Source organism: Hypanus sabinus, chromosome X1 (genome assembly GCF_030144855.1).
Source record: "Hypanus sabinus isolate sHypSab1 chromosome X1, sHypSab1.hap1, whole genome shotgun sequence".
Taxonomy (NCBI): Eukaryota; Metazoa; Chordata; class Chondrichthyes; order Myliobatiformes; family Dasyatidae; genus Hypanus; species Hypanus sabinus.
Window position 1 is genome coordinate 18,560,741 of NC_082738.1, and position 26,826 is coordinate 18,587,566.

Here is a 26,826-nt window from a genome sequence, read left to right on the forward strand (position 1 = left end):
GGCATCTTTAACAGATGGATCAGTGTAAGAATTTAGGAAAAAATTGCAATCTATACCTGAGTGATTTACTCGATGACACACTATTTGGTGAAAGGGGCATTGTGGCCTCTGTCTCAGTGTTCTGGTTACTACTTCGCTTTGTCCAGGCATTTTCTTTAGGTGGAGGGGCAGGTACAACCTTAAGTCGAAGCTGGTCTGGTTTACAAGTTTTGGACACTGGTGAGTGCGGCTCCTCTTCTTTGCTGAACACTTCATTATCCAATGATTTTTCACTCTCTCTTCTGACTGTAGCTTGAAATGAGAAGATAGAAAATAAGTTGCTTTAGAAGGAATACTTCCAGATCAAAAAAATCACAATTTAAAACAAATATATTAACAGCAACACTTCCCAACTCTACAAATATGAATGGTGCTGCATGTGAATGCTGATCATTTTTTCAGATTTACAGGAATTGCAAACTGCCATGATCCCAACTGTTATTCCTTATTTTGTAAATCACAGTAATTTTTAGGTCTTTGCACTGTACTGCTGCTGATCAACAAATTTCATGTCAATTAAGTGTGATATTAAACACAATTCTGGATATTCCACAAGCTACAATTGATGATTTATATCTGTGAACTACATTGATTATATAATTAAAGTAGCATAATTGTGGCAATAGCAAGCAAAACAAAATCATACTGTACTCTGCAAAATACATTACTGTATAGTGGACAGGAACTAAAACAATCTCCAAACTTACACCTGCACTCTCCTTATCAGAAGGGAAATGGTTCTACACTTTCCTAAGGAATGATTATCAGTTCTGTGCGTTTGCAGAGAGAGTCCACTAACCAGGACAGACTGTAGGGATTTGGTTATGCTGAGTTTGATGATGTGGAATCGCTGATGAATGCTTTGAGTCTCAATGAAGAGGTACAGTAAATGTACAGTATTCAAGATTTTAATGTGCATTGTTTAAAATACCAGGGTGTAATATTTAATTTTTTTGAATCTAGAAAATAACTTGAGATTTCTAAATTTGGTTTTCATAAAATTATCCAAGTTTCTTGATTCATTTATTACTGTTGAGGAATGCGAAATGTTACACCTAATGTGTATGGTGTTGGTATTTTAGCACCAGTAAGCTATTTTCAATGTTATCTCCAAGTTACTCATTCTCTAAATAAAAGAGGCTTTATTTTTATTTTATCTTTTGTGGTGTCACACCATATCAAACCATCTCATTAACAATCACCCTTTAATTCTTGGCCAATTTTCACTGCACCTCAATTTTTTTCTAAAATCCATTTTTTCCCACTTTGTGGACTTATTGGTTGCTCAAATCAGAATGCATCATCTTTGCAGAATGTCCGCTACTGGAAGTGAAGACCCATCATTTCTTCAGAACTCCAATAAATTCATGATGAGCCACACCTGCAGTGCCTTTTAAAAGTATTCAGCCCCCACCCTTAGTTCACTCAAATGAGTATTACAACCAGAGATTTGTTTAAATTTAGCTGAGAATTTTTATTTGTGAATCACCTCTTCCCCCTTCACCCCCACAGAGGAGCCCAAAAGACAGGATAGCTGTTGGAACACAGAAGATTGAGAGATTTGATGAGAGGTATAGATATGGTAAATGCAAGTAGGCTTTCCCCACTGTTTGGGTAGGATAACTAGAGGTCATCGGTTAAGGGGGAAAGGCAAAAAGAATGTGAGGGAAACTTCTTTACGCAGAGTCGTGAGAGTGTGGAATGAGCTGGCAGCTCACGTGGTGCTTGCAAGCTCGCTTTCAACACTTGAGAAGTTTGGATAGGTACATGGATGGTAGGGGTATGGAGGGCTGCAGACCACATGCAGCTCGATGGGAATAGGTAGCTTAAATGGCTCATCATGAACTAGATGGGCCTAAGAGCCCGTTTCTGTGCTGTACTTTTCTAGGACTCCACCAATATCATGGATTTATATCTATGCTGCAATGACCAGTGAAAGAATCTTTTAGGTTCCAGCTATGTACAGCAACAAACTGTCTTATTTAAACCTGTATCCAAGAAATACACATGGTAATCTTGGTTTGTAGCTGCAGTGGGTTCTTCTTAAAATTGTCACAACAGTCAAAGCTTTACCTATATTGCTTTGCAACTGTATTCTTCTATCTTTGAAGTCCCAAAACAATTAGGAAGCATGCACGAAGAAACAGCAGAGGATCAGTTTCAGCTTCAGTTAGCATAATGCTTACATTAGGTTACAAATGAAGTAAATTATCCTGTGGAGGTCACATTAGTCATTTAATAATGTGCCAGATTTTTTTTTAATATAACAAACCAGAGTCAATATTTCAATGGTTTAAGGCTACATCCATTCAGGCAAAATGATCAACTCTTCAAAACAGCAGTTTAACATGTCTATAGTTTAAATTGAGAAGTGAAAATAAAAAAACTGCAGATGTTGGAAACACTGAGGTCTCTCAGCACCTGTGGAAACAGAAACAGTTAACATTACAGGGCAAAGACCCTTCATCACAGGGAAAAGAAAAAACAAGTTAGTTCTGGGAGACACGTATGTAAAAGATGTGAAATGCAAGTCAGCGGTTGAACTGAAACCAAAGGGAGAATGATGGTAATGTCCAACAGATGAGGCCATCGATATAGAGCGAAGAAAAACTAAGTTAATATTACAGATAGATGGAGTCTCCCGTTGGCAGTCCACAGAGTAGGACACAAGTGTGCTGCTCCTAACTTTGATAACCTACTTTACACTGCTAGATCCGTATAAAGTTTGAAGATTTATTACTTTTACTGAAGGTTTTACGATTTAATTATGATGGCAGGGATTTAAAAAAAAGCTGGAAAAGCTGTTGCTGAAACCAACCCAACAGAGCAATCAGCATAAATCCTTACTTCAGAAAGAATGCTCTCTTTAATGCAAGATATGAATACTAAGATTGATAGCCTGGTGAAGGCTAATGAAAAGTTTGAAAAAATTATTTCCGTCGTCCAGGAATCTTGTGGCAATCTGGAAATCCGATTCGAGGCGCTCAAAAAGACTACTAACAGAATTAAAAGAGAACAGGAGGCAATGAATCAAGTTATAAAAGAACAAGAATTAAAGATATCGGCTATGGAAAGGAAAATTAATGAGGCTACTTCGGAAATAGAGAATTAAGAAGAAAACAGTTGATCTGGAAAGTAGAAGCCACAGGTGAGCCACTTGTGACGAGATCTGAAGGTTTATTTAATATGGACTGTTCCTTTAAAAAGGGAGAGAGCGCGTGCTCGTACTGCTAATTCAGAGAGAGCAACAAACAGCCTGTAAGTTGTTATGGAAACCGAAGGGTGGAGCTAAATGATGGACAGTTGTTGTTCAGCAGTTGTGGAATATATACAAGGTCAATTGGCTTTGTAATCAGACACAGAGACACACGGATGAGCTTTGTGTGCCCACGACAAGGGTTGGTTTTGCTCACAGTGTGGAAAAGAAGGGACCAGTAGAAAGCTATCGGTGTGTTTAACCCTTGCCTGGGTTGACAGCTTTACTGCGTGAAAACTGCACTCTCTATTGTGTGGTCACAGTCGATGACTTTAACAGGACTTCGGAGCAGGACAATGTGGAAGATTCGATGGCATCGGCACAGGGAAATCACCTCTCTCTCTCTCCCCTTAATCTACTCAATTCAATATCATGAACGGAACTGACTTCATACCTACACCATCATAAGACTATCATTTACCACCTGAACTTGGAGAAGTTTGGGAACTTTATTTACTTGCTTATATATGCATGAACTCTGCTAACTTGTTTGCCTTATCTTGTTTTATATTATTACGCAGTTCCTAATAAAATAGTGTTTTAATAGAAGACTCAGACTCCAGGTATGTTCCATTTCTGCTGGTCCTAATATGAGGTACGTTACACATTAAAATATTTTACAGATATGTCACATTCAGTTTTAGTGAGACACTTGAAGCCCCTCCGATGATAGAGCCCATCATTCTCTCCGTCTAAAGCCTTCACCTAAGATGAAACCTCGCCATGTGATACTATGCCTGTATTATTTTACAACTAAAGAAGCGATTCTCCGAGATGCAAGGAAGCGAGGGAAGATCATCTTTAATAGGGCAGCCATTTGTATAATTGAAGATTTTGCTCCAGAGGTTTATGCTGAAAGAGTTAAATATCAGGACGTGATGCCTGAACTTTAAGAATAATTGTCATCCTTCTTTGCGTTTCCCGGCTCATCTGAGAATTTCTCCATCTAATGATCGCCCTAAATGGATCGGCTCTCCAGAAGAGGGTTGGAGATTCATCAAGGAGTTCAAAGCCATCTCCCAAGCAATGTGAACGATTAATCCTTAGCTGGGAGCCGATGAAATGGGAAAAAACTTTAATATTTAATATAGTTTTGGATTTAATATACACATATTTACTTACTTTTTTTTATTGATTTGTAAGTGGCTAGTACTAGTCATAACACATTAATTGGTTGGATTTATCATTTTTTTAAATATATGACTAACTTATTTTAAATGAATTTAAGAAGGCTGATGTTAGGTTCTAACCTTTGTTAGACATAATATCAAAATATTTGAAATTGTTTACTTCTTCATTTTTTCTGTTGTCTTTAGCTAGTGGTGTTAATACATAACTGTCTGAGAAGAGCCTGCCAATCGGAGACAGGGGATAGGGGAGAGGGGGGTGGGGTTATTAGATTAGGTGTTTTCCCACTGGGCAATCCTGAGAGGTTTCCCTGTCAATCATGTTGCATTTTTAAAAAAAAATCTTTGATCGAATTCATGCTCTGTTTTTCTTGGTAGATTTGATTTGTGCTTATGCAATAACTTAATTTACAAAATCTTATGTTAACGTTTAAATATGGATGTTAATAAAATTAATGTAATAACTTGGAATTTGAATGGCATGAACCAACCTATTAAGTAGAAAAAGATCTTTAAGAAATAAAAACACTTTAGGCTGATTATTATTTTTGTGCAGGAGACCCATATTCGTAGGGAATATGAAAATCATTTTTTTTAATTTTGGAGAGGTTATCAATTTCATTCTTTATCAGTAACTAAAATTAGAGGGGTATCTATTTTTATTAAACCTAAAATCCCTTTCATACATTTTAATACTGTTACTGATTGAATTGGAAGATATTTAATTGTTACTGGTCTATTATGTGGTAAAAAGGTGGTTCTAGTGTGTGTTTATGCACCTAATATAGATAGTCCTGAATTTTTTAAGAAACTATTTTCTGCACTGCCAAATTTAAATGAATACAAGTTGATTATGAGCAGTGACTTCAATTGTTGTTTAAATCCTTCAATTGACAGGTCATCAACCAATCCGCTGCTTCCTAATAAGGCTGCGACTTGTATTAACTCTTTTTTATTGGAATATGATTTGGTGATATCTGGAGATTCATACATCCTAAAGATAGGGATTTTTTTTCTTTTTGCATGTGTATCATAAATACTCAAGAATTGATTATTTTTTGCTGGACACGCAATTGGTGCCTTTTGTTGCTGACTGCACATATGATGGTCATCACGTTGTTGGACCATGCAGCCATGAAATTAACATTTAGATTTCCTGATAACATTTTAAATTCTTCTCAGTGGAGATTTAATACTACATTACAGGACTTAGTTTTTGTAAGTTTTATTAAAGAACAAATTTCTTTTTTTTTTGAATTAAATACAACTGAGGGAATGTCAAATTTGATTATTTGGAATACGATAAAATCTTTTCTCAGGGGACAGATAATTTCATATTCAGTAGGTTTAAGAAGGAAAACTGAAGTGGAACTTTTAGTGATTACTAACAGGATTAAAGAAATAGATGAAGTTTATTCAGTAACACCTAATGAAGATCTTTATAAGGGTGGAACTTCAAACAGCATGATTTGCTTTGACCTATCCCATTGAGCAGCAACTTCTCAAATCTAAAAGTCAATTTTACATACATGGGGATAAGCCAGGCAAATAGTTGACTGGTCAATTAAAAGCAGATATGGCTAGAAGACAGATTTTGAAAATACAAAGAGCTGATAGAATTGAAACATCAGATGATCAGGAAATTGATAAGGTATTTCTGGATTTCTACTCTAACCTTTATAAATCTGACTTTTCAGACAATACTACTACTACTATGAATAGATTTTTGCAAAAGCTGAATATACCTAAAATTTCTACACAAGACATGAATACATTAGATACACCTATTAAACAAGAGGAAATAACAAGGGCTATATCCTCTCTTCAATCAGGTAAAGCTCTGGGACCAGATGGATACACAGTGGAATTTTTGAAGACTTTTACTGAGATACTTACACCTCATTTATGTCAAGTTTTCACTGATTCTATATCCACTGGGACTCTCCCAAAAACTTTTTATGGGGCATGAATTTCACCAATTCCTAAAAAAGGAAAAGACTTATCTGAATGTGCCTCTTATAGACCAATTTCTTTACTAAATGTGGATTATAAAATTCTTTCTAAAATTTTGGCTAATAGGAGTGAGAATATTTTACCTAAAGTTATCTCTAACAATCAAACTGGATTTATTAAGAATAGATATTCATACTTTAATATTCAGAGACTATTGAACATTATTTATTCCTCTCCATCCAAAGAACCTGAATGTGTCATTTCCCTTGACACAGAGAGAGCCTTTGATAGGGTGGAGTGGCTTTATTTATTCAATATTTTAGAAAGTTTTAATTTTGGTCCAGGTTTCATTTCCTGGATCAAAATGATCTATCAAGCTCCTATGGCTGTGGTTATAACTAACAATCAAAAATCTCCCTATTTTAGACCATACAGAGGTACCCGGCAGGGCTGTCCTCATAGTCCTTTGTTATTTAACTTGGCTCTAGAATCTCTTGCTATTGCTCTTCAGAATTCCAATAGTATTCAGGGTATTAAGAGAGGGGATAAAATGCATAAGGTTTCATTGTATGCAGACAACTTGTTGGATCTGTTCGTTGGAGGGAACCTCTCTTCTTTTGAGCAGCTCTGAGTGAAATATAACCGATCTAATACCCCACTTTTTTCGATATCTACAGATTAGAGATTTTTTTAAGAGCTAAATTACATACATTTCCTACTAGCCCGGATAAGAACATAATAGGTGTAATTTTTAATTTGAAACCTTTTGAAAATGGCTCCTTTAGATAAAATTTAAAAAGATTGGGAAAAGGATTTACAGACTTCATTATCTGATGAGACTTGGAGGGTTATTTTTAAAATGGTTAATTCTTTATCATTATGTGCTCGTCATTCCCTCCTACAATTTAAAGCAGTACAAAGGGCTCATATGCCTAAAGACAAACTCTCTCGTTATATTGCAGATATATCTCCTTACTGTGACAGATGTAATAATGGAGAGGTTTCATTAATTCATATGTTTTGGTCATGTTCAAGCCTTCAAGAATATTGGAAAGATGTATTCTAAACTTTTTCTGAACATTCTAAAGTTAGTTTTAAGCCCAATCCTTTAAATGCCTTATTTGGTATTGTTGAGGAAAGAGCTATAATTTTGGAGCCTTCTCATTCGCGGGTACTGGCTTTTATTTCTCTTATGGCTAGGAGGGCAACCTTGCTTAAATGGAAGGAGATTGCCCCCCCCCCCCCCCACATGCTCAATGGTTATGTGATGTTATGTCATGTTTAAATCTAGAAGATTCGTTGTTTGATTTCTGATTCTAACCAAGATTTTCAAACCTTATGGAGACCCTTTCTGAACTATTTTAAAAATCTTTGAATTGTTATTATTATAATATAGATCTGGGCTATTATTATAAAATACTTTATGGTAAAGTACTCTTTTCTTTTTCTCTTGTTTTTCTTTCTCCATCCAGCTTTGTCTTGGTAGGGGGTATAGACTTTCTTTATAATATAAGAAACCATAGTAATGTATTACACCATTCAATTTATTTTAAAGATCATCAATATGGGATACTGTGATTGTATCACTGATTTATATATAGTGCATTTTGTGCTATCTTACTTTGATTTATAATAAGTATCCTTATGAACTGTATTTGTATATATGAAATTCAATAAAGTATTGGAAAAAGAAATAAAGAGTAAACCTTTATTGCAGAAATTAAAAAAGGACGGTGGTATGGCTTTGCCAAATCTTAGACTGTACTACTGGGCAATTAATATTCGATATATTACCTGTTGGATTCATTATTCAGACATATATGACTGTCCTTTACTGGTGGAATTGGAGAAAAACTCGGTGAAGGGGTATTCCTTGGCCTCTTTACTGGGAGCTCCTCTTCCTTTTCTGCTAAGTTTGGTAGACAAGACCTTAATCCTATTATTAAACATACATTAAGAATTTGGTTTCAGTTTCGCAGATTTTTTGAATTAAATAATTTTGTCCTTTCTAGTAAAATATATCGTAACTATTCTTTTAAACCATCAATTTTAGATCAGGCTTTTTAAATTTGGAAAAAAGGTATAATAACTTTTTCGGATTTGTTTAGAGGGGATTGTTTAATGTCTTTCACTCAGCTAGCAGATAAATTTGATTTATCCAATGTACACTTTTAAAAAAAAAGATATTTACAAATCAGGAACTTTCTATTTATTTATTTATTTTTATGTTCTTTGCTTCCAAATTATCCCTCCGCTTATCCATCTAATATAATAGATATCCTTTTCCAGGTTAAACCACTCCAAAGGAGGATCAATAGCTACAATATATAAATGATTATTGAATTTACAAATGATATCTAACGATAAAATTAAAGCTGCCTGGGAATTGGAATTTCAAGAGTTACTTTCAGATAATCAATGGAGTAAAGTTTCTCATCTGGTAAATACTTCATCTATTTGTGCCCGTCATTCCTTGATACAGTTCAGGGAAGTGCATCAGGCACATATGTCAAAGGATATAACCCATATTTTTCCCAATATTAATCCTATTTGTGATAGATGTAATAATCAGATGCCCACTTTAACTCGTGTGTTATAGTCTTGCATAAAGTTGGAGAATTTTTGGAAAGATGTTTTAAAAACCTTATCTAAAGTGCTGGATCTGGATTCACAACCAAACTTATTTACAGCTATTTTTGGGAGTGGATGATAGCCTTTTGGCTAGGAAAGCCATTTTACTTAAATGGAAGGACCCTAACCCTCCTACCGCCTTTTATTGGCTTTCCTTTATCATGTCCTGTTTAAGTCTAGAGAAAATAAGAAGTCAGACATTGGATACATCCTTTAAATTTGAAGAAATCTGGTGACCTCATATTCAATATTTTCATATGATTTGATTTTTGTATTGATTCTCTTCCAGCTATTTTTTTGGAACCTTGGAGTTGATCAGAGAGTCTCTTTCCTCTTGGTTTTTCTCTCAGGATGGACTGCCCAGTCCTCTTTTTCCTGTTTAGAATAGTGTTTTTTTTCCTCTTATACAAAATTTTCTAATAGTCCTTCCTTTCTTCATAAATTGATAAGAGAATTATACATTCTATATCAAATTTATACTTTGTAGATCAACACTATGTGTGATTCTGATATTGTTTACTTTACCTTCTGTATGTATTGCTATTGACATATATCCTGGAGATATTCCCTTCCTGTTTGTATGCACTGTTTTTTTAAAAATCAATACAAAGATTGAAAAAAAATTACAGATAGTTGGCCAACAATAGACCCAGCTAGTTTCAAAGACAAAGTGAATTATCTGAAATTGTTGAATTCCACAGAGCTCCAAAGACTATTCTGTAATTATTTGAATGAGTGATTTTCAGAAGCCACCTGCAGCCATGTTCTTCCTTGTTCAGGCAGAATGGTCTTCTGGCCCCTTTGGTGCAAAGGATCTTCATCCTGCTTTGTATCACACTTAGTAGAACTTTTGTCTCCATCAGTAAATTTATGAGCTTCTCCCTGCCGCCTTCACAGTAGCCTCAGTATGCATTGTGCGTGAATATCTGCTAAGGGGAGTGTGTCTTTAAGAGCTAACACCCTTCTATATCAGTGGGCAGCTAGTGTTGGAAGCTACCTTCAGCCGCACCTAGTCTGCTGGGAAATATGCAGGTTCCATTTTAATTCTTGTTCTGGGTGTAAACCAAGTTTGTAAATATGTATACAACATTTACACCATATATTGTGCTGGATCTGATTGGGAATGAGCCAAATCACAGCCATGATTGCATGCACCAATTGAAATGGAAAGAAACATTTCTATAGGTGGTGTTTTAATGACCTGATAATCTCCTGAGGGACCATGAGAGGATAATTCACCTGTTCCCTCTTCAAACAGTGACTATGTCTACCCAGAAACTGGTAAATCTCATCAGCACCTCTCAATGACCTTCACAGTCTTTCTGAAATGTGATCAGTTGTGGGTTAACCAGCGATAATAAACATTCAAGTTACCTTCACTGCTTTTGTGCACAATATCCCTTCTCAAGTCTAAGATCTAATTTGTTTTGCTAACTACTCTCTCAAACATCTAGCACACTGACCCCTCCTACCCCTGATTCTGCATACTTTCATGATCTCTGTCAATATATCTATTGAATTGCTTGAACCCATCTGCCAAAATGCATTCTCTGCTGGCCTTGGAAGAGGAAAGGGGGTGGGGGTGGGTTGTTACAAAGGCCTACAAGTTTAACTTCATCAAATTCATAGAGTTTACTCTGTCCTAATATTCAATTCATTTACATACATCTACTAATATTCATACCCCTTCTAAGAGATTATTAAGAACTCAGAATGCAAGGTATTCATCCACAAGATCTTCAAAAAACTCAGAATATTTAAAATGTTACCTCGACCTGCAGGGGCACTTGTATCAGTTGGCTGTGAAGAGTCGCTGGTAGTCCTTGAACGCTCCACCTGATCTTCATTGCGCCAGCTTGGATGTCTACATTGAACCAAAGGACATTCACTAAATGGCATCAAATTGATTTAAGTGCCAATTAAGAGAAAAAATCTAAATTGGTTAACATTCGAGTCAGGCAAGTCAATGGTGATTTATCATTGGCATAAATGCACTACAGGGATATGTGCTTAACCCCTTGCTCTTCTCTATACTTATGATTATGTGCTTAAATACAGCTCCAATGCAATTTTTAAGTATGCTGACGACATCATAGTTACTGGGCGAATGGTGATGAATTAGCACATAGGAGGGAGATTGAAAATCTCGTTGAATGGTGCCACAACAACAACCTCTCACTCAACATCATCGAAACCAAAGATTATTGACTAGAGGAGGAAGAAGCCAGAGGTTCAAGAGCCAGTCCTCATTAGAAGAATGGAAGTGGGGAGGGTCAGCAGCTTTAAATTCTACAGCATTATCATTCCAGGGATCTATCCTGGGACCAGCATGGAAATAGCATTACAAAGGAGGCACAACAGTGCCTCTACTTTTAGAAATTTGTCACAATAAATAACACTTACAAACCTTTATAGATGGGCAGTGGAGAGTATCCTAACTGACTGCATCACTGCCTGGTATAGAAACACCAATGCACAGAAACAGAAAATACAGCATTACGTAGTGAATACAGCCCAGTCCATTACAGGCAGAGCCCTCCCAACAGTAGCATCCACCTTCAATGATCCCTACCATCCAGTCCATGCCCTCTTCCAGTTACTACTATTGGGAAGGAGGTACAGAAGCCCTAGGTTCACCAGATTCAGGAACAGTTATCACTCTACAGCCATCAGGATCCTGAACCACCATGTATAATTTCATTCACCACGACTCTGAACCAATTTTTATGACCTAAAGACACACTCTCAAGGACTCTTAATACTCATGCTCTCAGTATTATATCTAATTGCAGTTTGTCTTTTGTACACAGGTTGTTTGTTAGTCTCTGTCTATTTATGTATATTTTTTCCAGAGAACACTACAGCACAGCTTAGGTCCTTCGGCTCACGATATTGTGCTGAACTGTTAGCCTGCTCCAAGATCAATCTAACACTTTCCCCTGTTACGAATGTGGAGCAACTCTGAGGGGCCAAAGGGTGCAAAGTCGCCCCCTCCTTTTTGAGAATCACAAGATCGCTATTATTTCGGGTCTGAGACCCAGGAAATGGGGGGGGGGGGGGAGGGGGAGGGGGAGAGGGAGGGGGAGAGGGAGGGGGAGAGGGAGGGGGAGAGGGAGGGGGAGAGGGAGGGGGAGAGGGAGGGGGAGAGGGAGGGGGAGAGGGAGGGGGAGAGGGAGGGGGAGAGGGAGGGGGAGAGGGAGGGGGAGAGGGAGGGGGAGAGGGAGGGGGAGAGGGAGGGGGAGAGGGAGGGGGAGAGGGAGGGGGAGAGGGAGGGGGAGAGGGAGGGGGAGAGGGAGGGGGAGACGCAGAATACACAACCAGGTGGAATGTCTCCTGACATAAGCGGAACGGAACCACTGATTACTGCTATTGTCTCTTGGAGAAGGAATTGTGTATTGAGTACAGTACTATTCACTGAACCCCCTCGGGGACAACCAGAGTAGGCTGGTTGAGGGACTGCATCATCCCAACCTGATTGACATCTGAGACCCCGTGAGTGAGGATAAAAGACGGGTCTGGGGAACACCCCTTAGACACACCAGGAGAAACGCTAGAAATCCAGTGACAGCGTTTTATAGTGAAGCCGGTGGGAGCTCGTGTGCATCCTCCCTTGCCTGGGTAGCGGGCTCATCACAGAAGAATGGTTTAGCTAAAGGAGAGGTCACACTTGAACAGCCACAACAATGAGACACCGACAGATCGAAATCATAAAGGAAGGTTGGCAAAACACTTAGCGGTAACGGTTCCCATTCTTCTATCTCTCTCTCTCTCCAACAATTGCAACACAGCGACAAGCAAACGACAGCAGCCTGTGTGAACTGAAGCAAACTTTATATTTCCATCGGACAATTCATTATCCCCTAGACAACAATAGAGCTTATTTCTTCTTATTATTATTATACCCACACTTTTAGGTTTAGTATTGACGACGTATATTATCTGTATATTTGCATTGATATTATTTTTGTGTATTTTTACTAATAAATACGGTTAAAAATAGTATCACCAGACTCCAAATGTCGTCTCTATCTTTGCTGGTAAGTAACCCAGTTACGGGGTTCGTAACACCCCTTACATAGCCCTCCATTTTTCCATCATCTATGTGCCAATCTAAGAGGTTTTTTACATGCCCCTAATGTTTCTGCCTCTACCACCACCTGACAGGGATATCCATTCACCCACCACTTTCTTTCAATCATGCCCCCTTATATATTATTCCCACACCCTGGGAAAGCGTCTCCGGCTATCCACTTGATCTGTGCTTACCATCTTGTACAAATCTATCGTCACCTCTCATCCTTCTTCACTTCAAAGAGAAAAACCCTAGCTTGCTCAACCTATCCTCATAAAACATGCTTTCTAATTCAAGCAGCATCTTGGTAAACCTCCTCTCCATCTTCTCTAAAGCTTCCTATAATGAGATGACCTGAACTAAACACAATACTCCAAGTGTGGTGTAACCAGTGTTTTGTGAAGCTGCAACATTACCTCACAATTTTTGAACTCAATCCCCTGAATAATGAAGGCCAACACACCATACGCCTTCTTAAGCAGCCCATCAACTTCCGCAGCAACTTTGAGTTATCTTTGGACATGGACCCCAAATCCCTGTACCTTCACACTGCTCATAATCTTGCCATTAATCCTATATTCTGCCTTCACACTTTTCCAAGTTGAACTGCATCTGCCACTTCTCAGCTCTGAGTCTTGTTAGTGTTCTGTATAACCTTCAGCTACCTTCCACACTCTGTACAACTCCTACAACCTCTGTTATCTGAAAACTTACACACCTTTCCACTTTCCCCTGCAAATAATATATAAAAATCCCAAAGTGTAGGGCTACCAGAACAGATCCCTGTGGGCCACCACTGGTCCCCAACTTCCAGGAAGAATGCACTCCATTTACAACCATCCTCTGCCTTCTATAGGCAAGTCAGTTCTGAATCCACACAGCCAGGTTTCCCTGAATGCCATGTCTCCTGAGTTTCTGAATGACCCTACCACAGGGAATCTTATCAAACACCTTACTAAAAACCATATATATATATACCACATCCACTGCTCTAACTTCAATGTCCCTTGTCACATTCACAAAGAATTCAATTAGGTTCATGAGTTATGGCCTACCACCTCCCCCCCCCCACCCCCACAAAGCCATACTGATTATCCCTAATCAGACCATCTTCTCCAAATGTTTGTAAATCCTATCTCTAAGAATACTCCACAATATACCCACCACTGAAGCAAGACTCATTGGTCTGTAATTCCCAGGGTTATTCTATTTCTTTACTTCAACAAAAGAATAACATTTGCCACCTAACAATCATCTAGTACTACTCCTGTGGCCAGTGAGGACACCAAGATCATCACCAAAGACACAGTAAACCTCTTCCCTCTCTTCCTGAGGTAACCCAGGACATAGCCTGTCCTACCAAGGGACTTCTTTATTCTAATGTTTTTCAAAAATCCTCAAAAATGTCCTCTTTCTTAACGTCGACAGGTTCTAGCATATCAGCCTGTTTACAGTGTCCTCATATACATTAAGATCCTTCTCACAGGTGAATACTAAAGCAAAGCATTCATTAAGGACCTCCCCACCTCCTCCGACTCCAGGCAAGTTTCCCCTTCTATCCCCGATCACTCTAGTTATTGTCCTGTTCTTCACATATGTGAAGAACTGTGCAATAGAAAAAAAAAATAATAATAATAATGATTGATGGCATCCGTTAGTCTCGCGAGACCATGGATCTGTGCCAGGAAAGCCTTGCTTCATGAGTGTCCTCTCCAGGGCGCAGGCCTGGGCAAGGTTGTATGGAAGACCGGCAGTTGCCCATGCAACAAGTCTCCCCTCTCCATGCCACCGATGTCATCCAAGGGAAGGGCAAGGGTCGATACAGCTTGGCACCAGTGACGTCGCAACAGTTGCCACAGCGAGGTTGAAAGCAATGTCAGACCGCCTTAGGGACTCCAGCTCCGGATTTGTCCTCAGGGTTTACTCCCGAAGCCTTTCCCACAAGTGGGTGTGGCCGCAAGGCAGCGGAGGTTTGAAATCAGTTTTCCCTCTCTTAGATGGACTACCTTCCCAGGCTGACGAGCTCCATCTACCCAAAAATAATAATAATAATAAATAAGCAATAAATATCAAGAACAGGAGACGAAGAGTACTTGAAAGTGATAAAGTGAGTCCATAGGTTGAGGGAACATTTCAATGTTCCTGAACCTTGTGTGCCAGTCCTGAGGCTCTTGTACCTTCTTCCTGATGGCAGCAGTGAGAAGAGAGCATGTCTTTGGTGGTGAGTGTCCCCAGTGATGGATGCTACTTTCCTGCGACAATTTTTCGTGTAGATGTGCTCAACGGTGGGCAGGGCTATAGCTGTGATGGACTGAGCTGTCTCCACTGCTTCTTGTAGGATCTTCTGTTCAAGAGCATTGGTGTTTCCATACCAAGCTGTGACGTAGACAGTTAATAAATGCTCCACCACACATCTATAGAAGTTTGTTAAAGTTTTAGATGTCATGCCGTGCTTTTTTCATAATTGCACATACGTGCTGGACCCAGGATAGGTCCCCTGATATAGTAAAACTGAGGAATTTAAATTTGCAACTTCTTGATCCCCGGATGAGGAATGGCTCATGGACCTCTGGTTTCCTTCTTCTGAAGTCAATAATCAGCTCCTTGGTCTTGCTGACATTGAGTGAGAGGTTGTGGTGGCACCACTCAGCCAGATTTTCAATCTCCCTCCTATATGCTGATTCATCACCACTTTTGATTCTGCCTACAAGAGTGGTGTCATCTGCAAACTTGAACATGAGTGCAATGCTTAGCCACACAGTGCAAGTGAGGAAATCCAGGATCCAGTTGCACAAAGAGGCTCTGAAGCCAAGGTTTTGAAGCTTATTGATTAGTTCTGAGGGATGATCATATTGAATGCTGAGCCGTAGTCCATAAACAGTATCCTGACATATGCATCTTTGCTGTCTAGATGTTCCACAGTTGAATAAATAGCTAGTGAGATAGCATCTGCTGTGGACCAGAAGGCAAATTGAAGCAGACCCAAGTTGCTTCTAAGCCAGGAGTTGATGTGTTTCATCATTATTCTCTCAAAACACTTAATCACTGTGGATGTAACTGCTACTGGACGATGGTCATTAAGGCAGGTTACCATGATCTTCTGAAGCACCTGTATAATTGAAGCCTGCTTGAAGCAGGTGGGTACCTCACACTGTTACAGTGAGAAGATCTCATCAACACCACAGCCAGTTGATCAGCAAAGTTTTTTAGTATTTGGCCAGGTATCCTGTTTGGGCCAGATGTGTTTCGTGGGTTCACCCTTCTAAAGGCTGCTCACACATCAGCCTCGGATACTGAAATCACAGGAGCATTGGGGGTCTGTGGGAAATTGTGATAGTTCCTCCATGTTTTGACAGTGCAAGTGAGCACAGAAGGCATTGAGCTCCTCTGGAAGTGATGCCCTGTTCTCGCCTATGTCACTTGAGTTAACTTTATAAGAGGTGATAGTATTCAAGCCTTGTCATAACTCTTGAGCAGCCTTCGTTGATTCAAATTTCATCTGGAATTGTCACTTTGCCTGTGAAATCATACCTGGACATCTCAATTCCTCCCCTTGATTAGATGTTCCACATCTCTTGTCAACCATGGTTTCTTCAATTTACTATCCTTTCCCTGCCTGAATGGGACAAACCTATCCAGAACTCCACAGAGGTGCTCCCTAAACAACCTCCACATATCCATCATGTGTTTCTCTGAGTATATTTGTTTACAATTTACACTCCTCAGTTCCTGCCTAATAGCATCATAATTCCCCCATTCCCCAATTAAATACTCTCCCATACTGTCTGCTCCTATCCCACTCCAAGGCTATGGTAAAAGTCAGGGAAGTGTGATGACTGTCTCTGAAATGCTCACCCACTGAGAGATCTGTCACTTGACCATTCATTGCCTAGCACCAGATCCAGGATGGCCTCCCTTCTAAGCGGCCTGTCTATATATAAACATTGCTTTCTCAAATCCCTAACACTTTTTAGCAATTGTGCTAAATCACTCTTATCATCATCCTCAAGGAGAATAAAGTTCATACCCTTTGATAAATTTCTCTTATTCTTTGTGCTACTTAGCAAGTTCTTTCATGGTATCAACAGTAAAAATTTTTATTGAAGAACTGAAGTGGAAAAAATCCATTGACAAGCTTTGGTCTTGCATAAACTGATTCTAAGCATTTTAAATTAACAAGAGAACCAAAGTAAAATGAGTTCTTGCCACAAAACTTAATTGCTGTATATGCTTCAAAATGTAAAAATGGTTATTTTGTGCATCACTAAAGTGAAATTTACACCTAATTTTAGAAAATATAATTAAAAATGGACAAAATTTGATTACTCTGCATGCCATCACAGATGACACAAGTTGAAATCAATGATGGAAAGCATTATATCTTTAAACCCACTGACAGCTTTAAAAAACAGATGAAAGTAAACTTTAGATCAGTACACTTATTTTAGTAGGTGGTCACCTCTATAATGCCAAGAATACATGCACAATCTTTGTTGTCAGGAGCTTGTAAACCATAAGTTGTGCTCCACAGATTTTGAACTACCACTGCTACAAATTGAAAGTTTTCACAAGATGTTGCTAAACATATTACTTTAATTAAGATTTCACTTCATCACCTTCAAAGTGGCATGCTTCAACAGAACACTTAGTTTCTGCAGGGTGCTCTGCAAGATGAACACCAATTCTTCAGGCTGGAGTAAAGCCACTCTACCCAAAGCAAACAGCTGTGTTGGGTTTCAAGACCTTAGCCAAATGCACCAACACTTCTGGGCCTCAACATTTCTGACAAAAAAAAGCTGCACATCCATTCATCCACCAGACATTATTGAAAGTTTCCTTTATCCTGGGGAAAAATGCTTACCTTTCTCGTGGCTGTTTAACCCCTTTAATCCCTCTTTCTTGATCATCTATTTGCCTCTGATATTTTTCTTGCTCTTTCTTCAATCTCTCTTCAACCTCACGTTCTTTAGCTGTTGTATCCACTGGCTTGGCAGCACCAAAAATGGACGCTGATCTTCCAGATGATGCTGCAGGGGGAGCACGTACAACCTCTTCTTTTGGAATGCTGCGAGGTTTCAGGTTCAATTTAGGCCTCTGTACAGGTCCTATAGGTACAATTTCACCAATTGTTCAAAATGCCACACATTCTCAATTTATTCAGAGTAGTGGTGCACAAAACCCCAAGTCAGGAGCATCTGTAATGTTTATATTTCTTACATGCAACATGTACAGATAAAAATATGGCAAACTAATCAAGTTCAATATTATGGGAGTCCGATAAATGGGCAAGATGTAATGCTCTGTTTGGTTCACGATATAAAGTTGTAAATGCATGCATATGAAAATCAGCGTGGAAGCAAATGTCAGTACATATATTTTCAGTGAAGAGATAATTCCAGATGTACACTTTTGAAATATAGCCTCTTCAACATGATTATTCACACTATACCAAAATTATAACATGGTGATCGATCCATGGTTATAGACTTAATTTATTTTACCAGAAGCAGATCAAGAGACACAAGGCCACAAGACAAGAGCAGAATTAGTCTATGCGGCTCATAAAAGTCTGCACTGCCTTTCCAAATAGCTGATATATTACCCCCCTCAACCACATTCTCCTGCTTTCTCCCTAAAACCTTTGACAGCCTGATTAATCAAGAATCTATCAACCTAAGTATAGCCTACGACTTGGGTTGCACAGCTGCCTGTGGCAGTAAACTCCAGATTCACCACCCTCTGGCTAAAGAAATTACCTCATCTCTGTACTAAATGGATGCCCCTCTATTCTGAGGCTCTACCCTCTGGTCTTAGACTGCCCCACTATAGGGAACATCCTCTCCACATCCACTCTGTCTAGGTCTTTCACCATTTGATAAGTTTCAATTAGATCTGCCCCTCATTCTTCTACACACCAGTGAGTACAGGGCCAGAGTCAAACGCTCGCATGTTATCCCTTTCACTCCTAGGATCATTCACGTGAACATCCTCTGGGCCCTCCCCAAAGGCATTACATTCATGTGTCTATTCATACATCTCTTAAAAAGCCTCTAATGTATTTGCCCCCATGACCATTCCAGGTAGCACATTCCAGGCATCCATGACTGAGTAAAAACTCACCCCACATCCCCTTTGAAACTACCCCTCTCACCTTCAATGCATGCCCTCTGGTATTAGACATTTCAACCCTGGGAAGCAGATACTCTCTGTCCACTATGTCTCTTATAATCTTGTAAGCCTCTATCAGATCTCCCCTCAGCCTCTGGTGCTCCAGAGAAATCAACCAAACTTGATCCAGCCTCTTGTGATAACATAATGCTCTCTAAACCAGGCAGCATTCTGGTGATCCTCTTCTGCACCCTCTCCAAAGCCTCAACATCCTTCCTACATCCTATCAGAACTGTATGGAATACTCCAGATGTAACCTAACCAGAGTTTTATAAACTTGCAACATAACCTCCTGACTTTCTTCTTAAAGACTAGAATGACATTTGCAATTTTCTAGTCCTCAGGAACCATCCCAGAATCTAGTGATTCTTGAAAAATCACTACTAATGCCCCCACTATCTCTTTAGCTACCTATTTCAGAACCATGGGGAGTGGTCAATCTGGTCCAGGCAACTTGTCTACCTTCAGCCTTTTCAGCTTCCCAAGAACCTTCTCTCTAGTATAGCAATGACATTCAATTTTGCCCTTGGACACACTCATATTTCTGGCATTCTGCTAGTGTCTTCCACAGTGAAGACCGACAAAAAAAAATGTACTCAGTTTGTCTCCCATTTCTTTGTCCCTTTTCCAGCGGTCCAATATCCACTCGTGTCTCTCTTTACTTTCCATATACCTACACAACTTTTTGTATCCTCTTTTAGATTATATTGGCTAGCTTACCTTCATAGTTCATCTTTTTTCTCTTCATGGCTTTTTAGTTGCCTTCTGTTGGCTTCCCAGTCCTCTACCTTCCCGCTATTTTTTGCTATATTATATGCCCACTCTTTTGTTTTTAGTGCTGTTTTTGACTTAGTTACTTGCTGCCGCTTATGCGCGGGAGGGGGGAGGGACTTTGGGGTTCTCACATGTAACTGTTGTTCATTCTTTGGGGTACTTCTGTTTTCGTGGATGTTTGCGAAGATAAAACATTTCAGGATGTATATTGTATACATTTCTCTGACATGAAATTGAACCTTTGAATCTTGTCAGACACGGTTGGCTCACACTCCCTGTAGAATACTTCAACTTTGGAATACATCTTTCCTGCATCTTCCAAATTACTCCCAGAAACTCCGGCTATTGCTGTTCTACTGTCTTCCCTGCTTGTGTCCCTTGCAATCAACTTTACTCAGCTGCTCATGCTTGTGTAATTCCCTTTACTCCACTGTAATACTGGCACATCTGATTTTAGCTCCTCCTCCTCAAACTGCAAGTTGAATTCTATATTATGATGATCACTGTCTCCTAAGGGTTCCTTTACCTTAAACTCCCTAATCAAATTTGGATCATTACATACCACCCAATCCAGAATTGCCATTCCCCTAGTGGGCTCAACCATAAGCTGTTCCAAAAAGCAATCTCGTAGGCATTCTACATATTCCCTTTCTTGGGATCCACCGTCAGCCTGATTTTCCCAATCTAGTTGCATATTGAAATCCTCCATGATTATTGCAACACTACTCTTTATTCATGCCTTGTCTATCCCCCGTTGTAATTTGTAGACTATATCCTGGCTACTACTTGGAGGCCTGTACATAACTCCCATCACGGCATTTTCATTCTTGCAGTTTCTTAACTCTACCCACAAGGATTCTACATCTTCTGATCCCTATCCAAGGATCTGATTTCATTCTTTTTTTAAACCAACAAACCCACTACATGCCCTCTATTTACCTGCCTGTCTATCCGATAGAATGTTTATCATAGAGTCATTGAAAAGTACAGCACAGAAGAAGGCCCTTTGGCTCATCTAGTCTGTGCCAAAACATATAAACTGCCCAGCCCCATCGACCTACAACTGAAGAATAGCTCCCCTATACCCCCTTCCATCCAGGTGCCTATTCAAACTTCTCTTGAATATTGAAATTGAGCCCGCATGTACCACTTGCACTGGCAGCTCGTTCCACTCTCACGACCATTCGAATGAAGCTTCCCCTCATATTCTTAAATTTTTCTTTCACCTTAAACCTATGATCTCTAGTTGTAATCCCACTCAACCTCAGTGAAAATATCCTGCTAGTATTTACCTCATAATTTTGTATACTTCTGTCCAACCTCCTCTCAATCTTATATGTTCTAAAGAATAGAAGTTCTAACCTATTCAATCTTTCCATCCAACTCAGATCCTCCAGACCCAGCAACATCCTTGTAAAATTTCTCTGTACTCATTCAACCTTACTTACATCTTTCCTGCAGGTAGGTGACCAAAACTGCACACAATACCCCAAATTAGGCCTCAATAATGTTGGATACAACTTCAACACAACATCTCATCTCCAGTACTCAATACTTTTGATTTATGAAGGCCAATGAACCAAAAGCTTTCTTTACAACCCTATTCACTGACGCTGCCACTTTCAAGGAATTATGGATCTGTATACCTAGATACTTTTGACCTACTACACTCCTCAGTGCCCTTCCATTTATTGTGTAAGACCTACCCTGGTTGGTCCTACCAAAGTGCAACACCTCACACTTATCTTTATTAAATTCCATCTGCATTCTTATCAGCCCAACTTCCAGCTGGTCCAGATCCATCTGCAAGTTCTGATGGTCTTCTTCACTTCCCACTATATCCCCAAATCTTGTTGTCTTCTGCAAATTTGCTGATCCAGTTAACCACATCATTGACATAGATGACAATCAACAATGGACCCAGCACTAATCCCTGTTAATCACACTAATCACAGGCCTTCAGTCAGAGTGGCAACACTCTACCACCGCTCTCTGGCTTCCCCCACAAAGCTAATGTCCAATACAATTTACTATCTTGTTTTGAATGCTGGGCAACCAAACCTTCTTGACCAACCTCCCACATGGAACCTTGACCTTGCTAAAGTCCATGTAGACAACACCCACTGCCTTCCTTCATCAACTTTCCTGGTAACTTCCACTAAATACTCCACAAGACTGGATAACACGACCTACTATGCACAAATCCACACTGATTATCCTTAATCAGTCCATGACTATCCAAATGCTCATATATCCAGACCTTAGAATACCTTCCAATAACTTTCCCCACTACTAATGTCAGGCTCACCAGCCTATAATTTCCTGGTTTGTTTTTTGAGCCTTTCTTAAACAGCAGAAAAACATTAGCCATCCTCCAGTACCTCACCTGCTACTAAGGATGATTTAAATCTCTCTTCTAGGGCCCTTGCAATTGCCTCCCACAGGGTCTAAGAGAACACCTTGTCAGGCCCTGTGGATTTATCCACTCTAATTTGCCTCAAGGCAGCACATTCTTTTGTTGGGGACTTCTACTTATTGCCTCTTCATTCTCCACGAAGTTGATGCCACTTTGTCTAATTTCTAATGACTCTTCATCCATCTCCCGAGTAAATACAGATGTAAAAAAAGTCCATTTTAGATCTCCCCCATCTCTTTTGACTTCATGCATGTATTACCATTCTGATCTTCCAATTTTGTCCCTTGCAATCTTGGGACCTCTATTGGAGCAGGAGTGACCTGTACAAAAAGGATGGGTTGTACTTGAATCACAGGAGGACCAGTATCCTGGAGGGAGGGGGGGGGGGGCTGGAAGGTTTGCTAAGCCTATTGGGGAGAGGTTAAACTAGGATTGCTGGGGGGGGTGGGGGAACCGAACTGAAGAGACAGAGGAAGAGGCGGTTGGCTCACAAATAGAAAAAGCTTGGAGACAGTGCGAGAGGGAGGATAGGCAGGTGATTAAGAAGGGACGCACTCAGACCGATGGTTTGAGATGTGTCTATTTTAGTGCAAGGAGTATTATGAACAAAGCGGATGAACTTAGAGCATGGATCAGTACTCAATGCTATGATGTTGTGGCCATTACAGAGACTTGGATGGCTCAGGGGCAGGATCGGTTACTTCGAGTGCCAGGCTATAGATTTTCAGAAAGGACAGGGAGGGTGGCAAAAGAGGTGGGGCATGGCAACTGTTGATCAGTAATAGCGTCATGGCCATAGAAAAGGAGGAAGTCATGGAGGGATTGTCTACAGAGTCTCTGTGAGTGGAAGTAAGGAACAGGAAGGGGTCAATAACTCTACTGGGTGTTTTATTATAGACCACCCAATAGTAACAGGGACACCGAGGAGCAGACAGGGAGACAGTTTCTGGAAAGGTGTAACAATAACAGGGTTGTCGTGGTGGGAGATTTTAGTTTCCCAAATATTGATTGGTATGTCCCTAGAGCAAAGGGTTTAGATGAGGTGAAGTTTGTTAGGTGTGTTCAAGAAGTTTTCTTGACACAATATGTAGATAAGCCGACAAGAGGAGAGGCTGTACTTGATCTGGTATGGGAAATGAACCTGGTCAGGTGTCAGATCTCTCAGTGGGAGAGCATTTTGGAGATAGAGATCACAATTCTATCTCCTTTACCATAGCACTGGAGAGGGTTAGGAACAGACAAGTTAGGAAAGTGTTTAATTGGAGTAAGGGGAAATATGAAGCTATCAGGCAGGAAGCAGAAATTGGAAACAGACGTTCTCAAGGAAATGTACGAAAGAAATATGTCAAATGTTCAGGGGATATTTACGTGGAGTTCTGCATAGGTACATTCCAATAAGACAGGGAAAGGATGGGAGAGACAGGAACTGTGGCGTACAAAGGCTCTTGTATATCTAGTCAGGAAGAAAAGAGCTTACGAAAGGTTCAAAAAGCTAGGTAATGATAGAGAGCTAGAAGATTGCAAGGCTAACAGGAAGGAGCTTAAGAATGAAATTAGGAGAGCCAGAAGGGGCCATGAGAAGGCCTTGGTGGACAGGATTAAGGAAAACCCCAAGGCATTCTACAAATATTGTTAAAAGCAAGAGGATAAGACGTGAGAGCATGGGACCAATCAAGTGTGACAGTGGAAAAGTGTGTATGGAACCGGAGGAGATAGCGGAGGTACTTAATGAATATTTAAGCTTCAGTACTCACTACGGAAAAGGATCTCGGTGATTGTAGTGATGACTTACAGCGGACTGAAAAGCTAGATATTAAGAAAGAGGATGTGCAGGAGCTTTTGGAAAGCATCAAGAAGGTCCATTATTCAAGAAAGGGACAGAGATAGCCCAGGAAATTATAGACCAGTGAGTCTTACTTCCTCCACTTGGAGTTAAGGGCTTTCTTATTCTTCTCGCCGGTTGGTGGTGTAGCGGCATCAGCACCGGACTTCGGAGCGAAGGCTCCCAAGTTTGAATCCAGCCGGCTCCCTTGCACGCTTTCCGTCCGTGCTGGGTTGAGCGTCGAGCTAACAACTCGGCCTTGTAAAAACAAGAAAGCCTGCTTAAAAAAAAAATGCCGTCATGACGGCGTCCCGATGACTCCACTTGGAGTTAAGGGCTTTCTTCTTCTTCTTGTGAGTTTTACTTCAGTGGTTGGTAAGCTGATGGAGAAGATCCTGAGAGGCAGGATTTATGAACATTTGAAGAGGCATAATATGATTAGGAATAGTCAGCATGGCTTTGTGAAAGGCAGGTCATGCTTACAAGCCTGACTGAATTTTTTGGGGATGTGACTGAACACATTGATGAAGGTAGAGTAGTAGATGTAGTGTATATGGATTTCAGCAAGGCATTTGACAAGGTACCTCATGCAAGGGTTATTAAGAAAGTAAGGAGGCATGGGATCCAAGGGGACATTGCTTTGTGGATCCAGAACTGGCTTTCCCACAGAAGGCAAAGAGTGGTTGTGGACGGGTCATATTCTGCATGGAAGTCAGTCACCAGTGGTGTGCCTCAGAGACCCCTGCTCTTTGTGAATTTTATAAACGACCTGGATGAAGAAGTGGAGGGGTGGGTTAGTAAATTTGCTGATGATCGAAAGGTTGGAGGTGTTGCGGCTAGCACAAGAGGGCACGGTTTTAAGGTGCTTGGAAATAGGTACAGGGGCAAGTTCTTTTTACACAGAGTGGTGTGTGTGTGGAATGGGCTGCCTGTGATGACGGTGGAGGTGGATACGGTAGGGCCTTTTAAGAGACTCTTGGACAGATACATGGAGCTCAGAAAAATAGAGGGCTATGGGTAACCCTAGGTAATTTCTCAGGTATTGTGCTGCAGGTTTTTTATGTTTCTCTGTTTCTAATCCTTTTGCTCTTAACATATCTGTAGAATCTCCTTCACCTTGTCTGCTAGGACAACTTCATGCCTTCTTTCAGCCCTCCTGATTTCTTTCTTAAGTGTTCTTTTGCATTTCTTATATTCCATAAGTACCTCATTTGCTCCTACCTGCCTATACCTCCTATGCACTTCCTTTTTTAAAAAAAATTTAAACAGGGTCTCAATACTGCTTGAAAACCAAGGCTCCTGAAACCAGTTATCCTTACCTTGTATTTTACATACAAACTTTGTACTCTCAAAATTTCACTTACCAAGTTCACCTTTACCAGAAAGCATCCTGTCCCAATCCACACTTGCCAGATCCTTCCTGATATCATCAAAATTGTCCTTTCTCAAACCATGAACCAGATTTACCATTTCCCATATTTACTTTGAAACTAATGGCATTATGATCACTGGATGCAAAGTGTTCCCCTGCACAAAATTCTGCTATTAGGGAATGAGACAGGGAAGGTCACTGATCAGGTATTGCACACACTCTTGTTGGGACTTCGACTTACTAAGGAAACTTTTGTGACCACATTTGACAAACTCTATCCCATCTAGTCCCTTTACAATATGATAATCTCAGTCAATATGGAAAGTTAAAATCATCTATCAGGTTTCTTGCACCAGTCTGCGATCTCTACAAATTTGCTCCTTTCAACCCTGTGGACTGCCGACTGGTCTATAATATATTCCCATTAACGTGGTCATACCTTTCTTATTCCTGTCCGCCCACAATGCCCCACTAGATGGGTTCTGCAGTTTGTCTTGACTTAGCACTCCCACGATATTTTCCCTGACGAGTGATGCCACTATTAGACCTAATCCTCTGTTAGGTCTTCCTCCCTCAACAGTATCCAAAGTGGTATACCTGTCTTTAAAGGGGATGGCTACAGAGGTACTCTGCACTGACTGTTCAAACCCTTTCCAGTTTTCTGTGTTGCATCCTGACAGTATCAGCCTCTCTGCATGTCCTATCCATCACCTTGCAGCCTCCCAAATGATCCAGAATTCATCCAATTCCAGCACCAACTCCTTAACGCAGTGTTTGAAGCTACAGCTGGATGAACTTCTTGGGGGTGAAGTCATCAGGGACATTGGAAGTTCCTCAGCTTCCCACAAAAGGAGCATTGGGTCCTGCCTGGCATTGTTGCTGTTCTAAATATGCAAATATAAAGGAAACAATAAACAGCTTTATTGCCTTCTCTAGCTCAAGCCTCTCTTCACTGAAGCCTCAAATAACCACTCTAACACTGTCCACTCCAACAAAGGCTGCTCCGCTAGCCCTACCTTATTTTTATCTGTTCTTGCCAATCAATCTCAGTCACTGACTAGCTGCTGTTCAAACACAAAACCGCTGCGAATCGATGCCTTATATGCTCAATCAGCGAACACCTACTATTGCTCCCGGTCACTAATTGTCCACTTTATCCTTGGATATTAAGCTGCCAACAATGATCTTCTTTCAGA

General features: G+C 40.2%; 1 protein-coding gene across 1 annotated transcript in view; it reads right to left on the reverse strand.

The window, feature by feature from the left end:
- The window catches only part of eif4ba (eukaryotic translation initiation factor 4Ba), a 70,724-nt gene that overhangs the window by 7,294 nt on the left and 36,604 nt on the right, over positions 1-26,826 (reverse strand). The window contains exons 9-11 of the mRNA XM_059955987.1: positions 17,940-18,183; positions 10,776-10,870; positions 57-291 (exon numbers count right to left, since the gene is read on the reverse strand). Of these exons, the coding sequence (XP_059811970.1) occupies positions 57-291; positions 10,776-10,870; positions 17,940-18,183 (574 nt within the window). The remainder of the gene's footprint in view (positions 1-56; positions 292-10,775; positions 10,871-17,939; positions 18,184-26,826) is intronic.